The sequence below is a fragment of the Notothenia coriiceps genome, unplaced genomic scaffold (genome assembly GCF_000735185.1).
Source record: "Notothenia coriiceps isolate Sejong01 unplaced genomic scaffold, NC01 NC01_scaffold00020982, whole genome shotgun sequence".
In the NCBI taxonomy this organism is placed as follows: domain Eukaryota; kingdom Metazoa; phylum Chordata; class Actinopteri; order Perciformes; family Nototheniidae; genus Notothenia; species Notothenia coriiceps.
In genome coordinates this window covers 1-10766 of record NW_011353683.1, presented here as the reverse complement: position 1 = coordinate 10766, position 10766 = coordinate 1, and the positions used below count along the sequence as shown (strand labels likewise).

The window sequence follows — 10766 nt, the reverse complement described above, 5'->3', positions numbered from 1 at the left end:
AAGCTTTAAATCAGGGGTGTCCAAACTTGCTAGTGGAGCCTCACAGCGGCCAAACTGTGGCGACAGGAGCGTTTAGAGCGAAGCGAATATTCACATCGCGTCCGGTGTGAACGTAGCATTACATTGTAGGTGCGCCGCATTCATAGCCGTGGCATTGTTCTTCAGATGAGGCTCCCACCGCCAAATGAAGCCCACTCCGCGAGGTGAGGCCCCCTCCGCGAGCTGAGGCCCACTCCGCGAGGTAAGGCCCACTCCGCGAGGTGAGGCCCCATCCGCGAGGCGAGGCCCCCTCCACGAGGTGAGGCCCCATGCAGTCTGCGTGATCAGCCTGTAGGGAGGGACGGCCCTGCTGTTATGTAAATAAGTCATTGGGCTTTTATCTTATCAACTAAGATATGTTAGAAAATGTTTTCAACTTGAATTGACTGAGTTAATTTGAAAAGTGGTCTTATTAACACATGAATACTACTGTGTAATATATTTTTACATTTATATTTAAGAAGTACATTATAAGAAAAGCACTAGTTGCATTTGTGGGCCGTATTTTATTATACTTTTTGAATTTGCTTAGGGCCGATTCAAAATGGCCCACGGGTCACATTTGGCCCCCGGGCCGCGGTTTGGACACCCTTGCTTTAAACCATGCTCCCTTGGACCCTCAATGTACCACCTCCCTACTTATTGTACTTTAACTCATTACGTCCCTTCCTAACATATAACAGTGTTGAAATCCTTTGGACCCACATCTCAGGTGTGCTGTATTCAGGCGCTCGCATCCTGGTCCCCCCCTTCAGTCTGTGGCAGAACTCTTCATCTATCTGAAGACCAGGGTACGGAGAACCTCCTGTTGGACAATCACACACATATTCCGATATTCAGAAGAGTATCTACACACTATAAAACATACAGAATACATTAGAATACTCTCTAAAACACCAATCTACTGACACAGACAGATAAACATTGTGTACTATATTCATTAAAGCTTTTTATTAAATAAACTATATCCCGTGAGGTAGTTTCAGTACATACAGCTTGTGTTTGTTTAGAGCAAAACGATGTTGAGAGATCTGTTACCCAGAGAGAAGATCTCCCACAGCAGGATGCCGAAGGACCACACGTCGCTCTGCGTGGTGAACACCTTGTCAAAGATGGCTTCTGGAGACATCCATTTTAGAGGGAGGCGGGCCTGTCAGACAATCACAGGAGTTACAAAAGAGAGCGTGACTTTGAAAAGTCTGGCTGGTTGAAACGTTGTGAGGCCACAGATCAAAGATGTTTGTTGCCTAATATTTCAAATACAGACGCAACACATTCATGACAGGAGCTTAATTCCTCTGAGTTTGATTAAAAATACATTTGCAATGTGGTTTAATGTGTCAGGTATAGCCATGTAATAACAGTAGTCCTGTTTCATCCACAGGAATAACTTTAATATTTTTAAAGAGGCCTGTGGTCAGAATGTGTTATTAATGTGCAGGCAATGGCAGTTTGTTTTGTGGATGTAGGCCTACTACAAAAAATAACCCTAATCAAACTCATTTTGGAGTTGTTTTGACTAAGAATTACTAATGAAATTATAGTAATTATGAATCCTAAAATGTGAAATACTATAACCAGTAAGCGTGTCTTTGTCTTTATTAGGACCCCCATTAGCACTAGCATGAGCATTGGCTATTCTTCCTGGGGTCCTCACACACACAAAACATACATAAACATACATACAACAAAATTAAAACAAAACAAAACAAAAACAAAACAAAACAAAACAGCTCATAATTGCATGCAATTTACAGTGAAATGAAGTGAAAACTAAAATGGTCATCCAATTATCGCCATCCTAAGGCCAAACAAAAGTAAATACAAATAAGTTGACATCATAATAGATGCATACATAGCCACAGGCACAGTTCAAATTTACTTTATAATACTTAAATAATTTTTTAGCCACCTTTTGAAATGTACTTGAGAATGTTCCTGAATGATGTGAACCGGTAAAGAGTTCCAGCTGATCATGGCTCTGTTCTGTTTTCTGTCCCATATTTGATTTAGATTTGGGTAATACAAACCTTCCTTCAATTGTATGTCGTGTTTGATAGTTATGTTGTGCATATTGCGCTATAAACCTTTGTGATAATATATCTGGTGAGTGAGTCACTGTAATATTTCTGACAAAATGTAATAAAATATAAGCTGACCTCTGTCTGACAGTTAACCATTTCAATGTCTCCAGCATTTCAGTGCCTCTGGTTCTGTAGGAGCACTGCAGTGCACATCGTGCTGCCTTTGTGCTACTTGTAGTTTGTTTAAATCTTTTTCACCAGCACTCGACCATATAACCAAACAATAATCAAGCTGCGACAGAACCAAAGCATCCAAAACTTGTCTCCTGACATCCATAGGCAAATATTTTACAATTCTTTTTACAACTGACACACCCCTTCCCATTTTACATACAACATTATCAATTTGTTTAGACCAAGATAATTTATGATCCAGGGTTATACCTAGCAATTTAGTCTCCTTGACCTGTTCAATTTCAATATGGTTTAAATGTAGTTGCAATTTTGGTTCACCTGTTAACTGATGATTTGATCCTATTAATAACGATTTTGTTTTTCCCGCATTAAGTACCAACTTATGATTTATGACCCACTCTGATATCAGTAGTAGATCTTTATTCATAACATTTGTCAACTCTCTTGTAGTTGATGCTGCATAATATATTGTTGAGTCATCTGCATACATTACAATTTTAGCTTTTTCTAACACTAATGGTAGTTCATTTGTAAAAATAGAAAATAAAAAGTGTAAAATGCTTTCAGTGTGATCTGCAAAAAATATGCATTAACCCCCGAGCTTTCCTCGAGTATCTCATGACGTTTTATGAATACAAATGGTTATGTAAAACTTTCAGAGTGTAGCTTTTGGAGCCACATTGCTCACATGTACTCACATCTCCCTTGCGGACGTAGTCGGGGTCTTTGTAGATGTCTCTGGCCAGGCCGAAGTCACAGATCTTCACCACTTTATTGTCAGAAAGCAAAATGTTTCTGGCTGCCAGGTCTCTGTGGATACACTGCAGCAGAAACACAGAGAGGGCAACATGTGATATAAAGGAATGTGTACAGCATCCACAAACACAGACGTCGGGTATCAAACCTTGCGAGAGGCGAGGAACTCCATCCCCCGCACCACCTGGAAGCTGAAGGAGATCAGATCCTCCAGGAATAAAGGAGAGTTGGAGCCAGACTTGGTGTCTAGAGGAAAGAGGAAGGGACAGGGATTTAATCAAGCTGTTTCTATCATGCACACTCATAAGAACATGTTACTAAAGCTCCTGTCTTACCTAGGTGATTCTCTGTATTGTCATCAAACACACTGCTGACAAAACCTGGCTCTCCATCCTTTAATCCACCAGGTGAGAAGAAATCAGTTAGTGTTTATCAGATATACTTTGAGAAAAGAGTCAACATTGCAACAGAATGATTTGTTGGAAGTTTTTTCCTAAACACGCTTCGTGAAAATGACCCCTGAGGCCCCGTTGGTATTTGTGTCTAAACCTGTGAAGAAATTAAGGAAGTGCACGTCCTGCTTGAGACCTGATAACATTTTAGAACCTCAAACCGATTGCAGAAGTGCTTTTAAATGTATCATTTTGTAAGTGCGCGAAGGGGCCATTTGCACTGCAAGGAGAAGTGTGGTGTGCAGAGGTATGTGTGATCTCTCTCTGCACGACATGGTGGTCCTGTGTGTGTGAAACACTGCTATCATGAAACCATCTCTCTGTCTGTAGACTCACACGGTCGTACACAAACACTTCTCTCTTGCCCTTCAGGAAGGTAGACAGATTTCCATAGCAACAGTACTCGACAATGACCATCAGTGGCCCTGCACACACAGAAAAACACACATTATTACATACATCACCTATACATGCACTGAAATGAACTTATATCAACAGGCTTATTTAAAACACACGTGCAAAGGGAACACAGACACACACACACACGCATGGGAATACACAGCCTCACAGCCACACACACACACACACATACGGGAAAGACAGACACGCACACACACACACACACACACACACACACACACACACACACACACACACACACCTTCAGGCTTGGTGCATGCTCCCAGGAGGTTGACTACATTCAGATGATGTCCAATGTGATTGAGGATCTTCAGTTCAGTCATCAGAGCCTTGTGTTCGCTGGCTGTAGCGCCCTCTGGTGGACAAAGGGTAGAAAAGAGTGGCAGAAATGTTAGAGTACTTTCTTTTCCGATTAGGAATCTTTCACCCAGAGGTAAATAAGGGACTCAGATTCCTTACTAGAAAAGTACCAATACAATAATGTCAAAAAGTAAAAGTCCATAAAAGAACAGGAGTATTATCCGCAAAATATAGTTAAAGTAGTTAAACAAATACTTTTAAATAGAATAAAAATATGTAGCTAACTGTAATAAGTTCAAGTAAGAATGTGCAATAAGTAAAATATTTCAATTAACATGAGAATATAAGGCAACAATGTTCACGGTTTAACTACAATACATAACATGTAGTATATTATAACATATATTGTTTATTATTATGTGACATTATTCGATTACTTTTGTAGACAATATACACTGATTTATGTCAGGATTTTCTTTTTCAATTGTGTAATATATTGGATGATTCAACCTTTTTGTACCTTTAACAGTAAGTCCACTGGTTCAATGATAAAGCTGCATTATGGTATAGTTGATCTCAATGCAAAATCTTTATCTGAAAAGTGCATTATTTCCCTTTTTAGGAAGTACAGTCGAAGTATATAGAAGCATTACATGAACATACAGTAGTAAAGTGCCTGAGTGAATGTCCTACTGCCTGTACCTTTGAGCATCTTCACAGCCACAGTGGTGCAGCTGGTGGTGCTTTCTATCCCGAAGGCAGCCGCCTGCACCACCTTCCCGAAGGCCCCGCGGCCCAGAGGCTTCCCTGAGAGAGGAGAGACTGTTAGGGGGCTGACGGGGGGGGGGAGGGTTGTGGAGTCTAATTGAGCTACTTTATTAATTACTATATCCACCCTGGACGTGAGATGCTGATAAGAGAAGACTTCATCAACAGTCCATCTAGCTGGATCCCACCCTGTGAGCTGATTAGTTCGAGTCAACACAGTTTACTGGAGGTGATAAGCTCAACGCAGACAACACAAGTCTGATTAATGGAATCACTCCCAATAATAACCGATAAGACCTCTGAGAAAGTCCTTCTATCTGTGGTGTGATCTTAAATAACTTCCCTCCCTCACATCGTAACAGCATTATACTCCCAAAGACACTTGTGGTTAGAAAAACATTTTTGTTTGTTTGTTATAAATTAAATGAGTTTACCTAATTTGAGCCGCTCTCGAGGGAACTCCCATTGGCTGGGGTCGTACTGGAGTCTCTCGCACGGCTCCTCCATTGGTCCGCCTCCTCTGTCCAGAATGATTGACAGGAACTCTGGTTTGGTGTTTGAGCTGCTGGGCTATGGAGAAAGAAGAGGGTAACGTATGTTTTAAAACTGAAAAAGCCATACTAGAGTATACAATTCCAAACGTGTAGATTTGTAAGAGACTTCAAACACATTTGAAGTGTTTTTTCAAGGATGTATTGATGTGTGTTAGCCAAGGAAGGAACAAAGAAGGCCTGGCAGGTGGAGAATAAATGTCAAAATATACAATAATATACAACTAATGTCCACCCATCCATCCTTTACCATTATCATCATTATTATTGATGATACTAGTAGCATTTTGTGATTCTGAGACCACTCTCAACTCAAAGAAAGATAACAATACTCACAAAAGTAATACCCAGAAAACAGACAACATATTTGTTTCTTTAAACCAGAAATGAGCTTCATCTAGTTTCCTCTCACCTGTTTCAGTTTGCGTATGACGAGGGTCAGAAACAGCCAGAGCAGAGTGGCCACCACACAGGTACAGGTGAGAGCTGGGATCTGCAGGAAGGAGGCTTCAGAGGCACCTAGCACCACAAACACACGTCAGTGCTTGAATAGATTTACATTTTGAGTTTTATTACGTGAACTTAATACACGAAAGCAGGCCTGCTTAGGACTTTGAACAATGTAATCTTGATAAAACTAGAATTCTGTTATACATTCATCTCAGTTTATTGCGAAATGGAGAAAATCAAAGGCAGATAAATAATATTATTTGGTGAGAATTTCAATAATACTTTCAAAACGGTGTGTTTTCACAATCAATCCATATTGCATTAACATCCATCCCCCCTATTAAATACCAATTATTATTATTTCCTTATGGGAAGTATGAAATGCTCAACCCGGTAGAAAACCAAGACTCTGAGATTTAGGCAGGGCCCTTCTGGAGGAAATAAAAACGGGAGACAGCTTCCTTCCTGACTGATCAGAACACAACCACACACACACACATACGCACACACACACACACACACACACACACACACACACACACACACACACACACACACACACACACACACACACACACACACACACACACACACACACAAAAAGCGCCCACTACTCCACACATAATGGTGCTCAAACAATGCTATTCCACCACAACCCGCCGTGTGTCTGTCTGTCTGTCTGTCTGTCTGTCTGTCTGTCTGTCTGTCTGTCTGTCTGTCTGTCTGTCTGCCTGCGTGCGTGCGTGCGTGCGTGCGTGCGTGCGTGCGTGTGTGTGTAGAACGTAGAACTCAACAAAGGAGTGTGTTCTTTGATCAATATTCTCAAGAACAGACATATCCTCTCCCATTAATAGAGAATGACACAACACACCTAAAATAAAGTGATGTTTTGAATGTGTGTACATCCAGACTATACATCTGTTCACAGAGCTGGGAACAATGGACATTCAGACATATCCATATATGGAAGTGTCCTATCTGTGAGAAGAAGTCAACACAGCCAATCAAAGGCCGGGATGCCTTTGATTGGCTGCTGGTTGACAGATGCTTACCATTAACCCATATATAAGCAGAGCTCTCTGCAGACCCCCTCTCATTGGTCGCCTGGCACGTATACAGACCCTGGTCCTCCGCTGTGATTCGATCAATGTTGAGGGTCCCATCGTCTGGGGATATCACAATACCTGAAGACGGTGGTACACACTTGTCAGACACCAGATCATTACTACAGTTGACATGTTTATGGTACATTTGTAATACCTGATCCCTGAGAGAGAGCTTGTTCGTCCTTGTACCATGTGACGGTGGGGGGGGGGACACCTGCAGACGGACAGCTGAGGAAGACGGAGCTGCTGACATTCACTGTGCAATCTGTGAGATTATCAAGCAGCACTGGAGGCTCCAAAACTGAAAGAAAAAACACACACCGTCAATATGTGTGTGTTTGTGCAAATTGTGACTTATAAACAGGGGTCTAATGTTACTAAGAACATTAACTCAAGTACTAAATTCTGTACTTTACTTGAATATTTTCCATTTATGCCACTTTTGTTCTACATATTTCTGAAGGGTATTATGTAAATGTAACAAGTATCTGAAAACTAATTTGTAGATTTGAACAATGACATTAAAATATCTAATCATCTTAAAAGACATTTCATCTACTCACACCAGTTAACACATTCCTGCATATAATAGTAATATAATTCTGCATTTTGTCTCCTTTATTTTTCATACTTTGAACCTGCAATAGCTGATAACAGCTGTAGTTATTTATAGACTCAAGCAGATCTGTGGTGACGTAAAAGCAGAGCTATTTTTTCCCACTCTTTTCTGGACCCGTGCCACTTTTAGACAATAAATGGCAGTGACACATTTTTTCTAGATGTGTGTGGCCTTGGTTTCAACCTGTGAGTCAGCTGAGTCCTCTTGGGCCCCTTACTCACCCTGAAATACCACACAATGTAGTATTTCATCATGTGAACAGTCATGAGTGCACACAATGCAGGTTTCAGTTTCCTTTGGTGTATCCAGATGATCCCATGCTTTAATTTTCCTCCGTTCTCTCACTTTTTGGCTCCCTAGCTTCTTTGTGGTCACCCTGTCTCTCTAGTAATTCCTTTGTGGGGGTCCCGCGGGAGGAAGTTGACGTGTTGGGCCCTGATTGTGTGGAGAACAGCAGTAAAAGACATGAAGAAAAAGTCACTTAACCAAGGCGACTGATTGTTGTTTCCCCGATCTTCCTCCTGGACAACAATTGAGGATTGTCCGCGGGGGCTGCGGCCTGACAGTGTCTGATTGGCTGATTGTTCCTCCGGCCCTGTGTGGGGGCCTGTAAATGTGGCATTGTGGGAAGTGCCATTGTGTGCTCTTCCTCCAGGCAAGGGCTCATTCCCACGTGAAAGAGGTGCTGAGCTGGAGCGCAAGAGCAAAGGCAGGGTGGGGCCCCAGGAAGCTGAGGGGACCCAATTCCCAAGCAGCGAGGCCCTGTGAGAGTTTGTTTGTTTGTTTGTTTGTTTGTGCACAGAAAACATGGGGGTGTGGGTTTAAAACAGCGAGAGATCACAACCTAAATTTGATTACAATTCGGTAATCAGACATCAAGAAAAACGTTTTTGAAGGCCTGAATAATTGATTTATATTAACGAATAATCTAATTTGGGGGCCCTTGTTCAGCTCTGGGATCTCTGAATAAGTCAGTCCATCAATTCATGCATAACACGATTTGTATGGAAGCAAAGAGAAGTTAAATTATTTGAAATGTATGTAACTAAATAGTAGTGCCTATAGTGAAGTGTATTACTCTGGTTAAAAGTTAATTAGCATTCAATTAATAGCATTCAAATATTCTACCTTGACATTTTTCTGAAGTCTGAAGCTCAAGTTCAATTAGACGGATTTTTAGAATACATTGTAGTTGAGTGGTATTTAAATGTCAACATTATATATTTAGTATTGGTTAAATGTTAGTTAGATATTCACTTGTTTATAACTATGGTTTATAATAGTATGGCCCTTCTATGTTTCCATACTTTTCATTTAAAGCCTTATATTGACTCCACACGGTGAGGAGGGAGATGAAGAGGAGGAGGGAGATGAAGAGGATCAGCACTCACTTGTGACCTCCACCTGTGTGTCCCTGTGTGTGTTCTGCCCGGTGACCAGGTGGTGGGTGGAGCATCTGTAGGCTCCTGAGTCTGTGGCTGTTAGGTTGCTTAGTAACAGGACCAGTGAATTGGAGAACTCGCCGGATGTGAGCTGCTGCTGCTGCGGGGCGGGGCCGCGTGATTGGGCGTGCCCTGTGTCATTCACCCGTTGCCATGATAACGCACCATACAGGTACTTATTGGCTGAACAGGTGAGATGGAGGTCTCCGCCCTCTCTAGGCTCCTCCCTCTGACTCACACTGAAGCCTCCTGGGACATCTGAGGAGAAAGATTTGGAAGAAGAGGAACCATGAACAGGATATTTTGAAAACACCTCTCAGTTTCTCCACATGCGATCCTGTCTGAAACCAGGAGAGCTCCAACCTCCATTTCTGTAACCTTTGACGACAAAGTTGAATGGCTATTGTGGGTAAAAGCAGCTAGTGGAATACAGTGAAAAGGCTTTTTATTTACTTTAGCCATTTGAAACTTCCCGTGGAAACGGCTCGAGAGTTTCCTGATGGCAGATAGTGTTTATCTTTCCCGAACACCCCAAGGCCTCCCGAAATAAAGCGGACCTGCCAGTCCAAGGAAGTGCGCTGCACGGGGAAGTGGAACGATAAGAGCCCCAGGTTCCTGTTTCACTCCTGCTCACACACTCAGCCGTAGCACTGACACAAATACACAAAAAACCTTTACCTGTACGCCTAGTAACAAATCTAACCTCATATCACACACACAACGGCAGTTTGTATCCAATGCACGTAGGCTACTTTGTTCTGCCAAGTTTAAACCTACAATAATGAGCGTGTGACTTCATCAGTTTCATTTTTAATTACTTGGATCTGGTACTTCACATTTTCACATGAGGAACTCACAAAGGGGTAGCCAGATAGACATCATTTAATAATGTCTAATCTGAAGCAAGTGTCAGATGTTTACGTTACTAATTGAGCACCTTTGAGTTGTGATTTATTGGTAAAGACAATAAAGCAGAGGCATTACAATCACCCAAGGTCAGAATCATAATTATAATATTTAACTAACCCAGGAGGAAATTGGGTTTTGTGAAAATTGCTTTATTCAAAAAAATAAAGTGTGGTGTGACTCCTCTATTGACTGTTGCGATCTGTTGCTTTTGAAATAAGATGCTCACTAGAACCTCTCCTGTCCTCTCCTCACCTGTGACGTAGAAGTGGACGTGGAGCTGATCTGCTCCGGCAGCGTTGAAGGCGACGCAGCGATACCCTCCAGACACAGAGGCCTCTGCCACAGTCAGGACCCCCACCGTCTGAGGAGAGCAAAAACATCCGCACTTAGTAATAGCACTGTATGAAAAACACACACACACACACACACACACACACACACACACACACACACACACACACACACACACACACACACACACACACACACACACACACACACACACACACACACACACACACACCTCATTACCTCTGCCCCTAATGGCAGGAATCATGTTTTCCGTGAGCGGACAATAGGGGTTTCTGAGCCAGACCTCCTGCCCACTTCCAGGTCAGTGGGCAGCACAACATGCAGGCTGTTGATAAGTACTAATAAAGGTGTGTGTGTGTCTGTGTGTCTGTCTGTCTGTCTGTCTGTCTGTCTGTCTGTCTGTCTGTCTGTCTGTCTGTCTGT

At 42.1% G+C, this 10766-nt stretch overlaps 1 protein-coding gene across 1 annotated transcript; it reads right to left on the bottom strand.

Moving 5' to 3' along the window:
- Positions 1-744: 744 nt before the first annotated feature.
- Positions 745-10392, bottom strand: LOC104953017 (vascular endothelial growth factor receptor 1-like; the record flags this gene model as incomplete). Its single annotated transcript, XM_010779935.1, has 14 exons — positions 745-844; positions 1078-1189; positions 2957-3079; positions 3163-3260; positions 3350-3407; positions 3803-3891; positions 4128-4241; positions 4889-4993; positions 5389-5524; positions 5918-6024; positions 7008-7139; positions 7216-7362; positions 9072-9380; positions 10284-10392. Coding segments are annotated over 14 exons (1739 nt in total), but the record flags the coding sequence as incomplete, so codon positions are not given.
- Between the last annotated feature and the right edge of the window lie 374 nt (positions 10393-10766).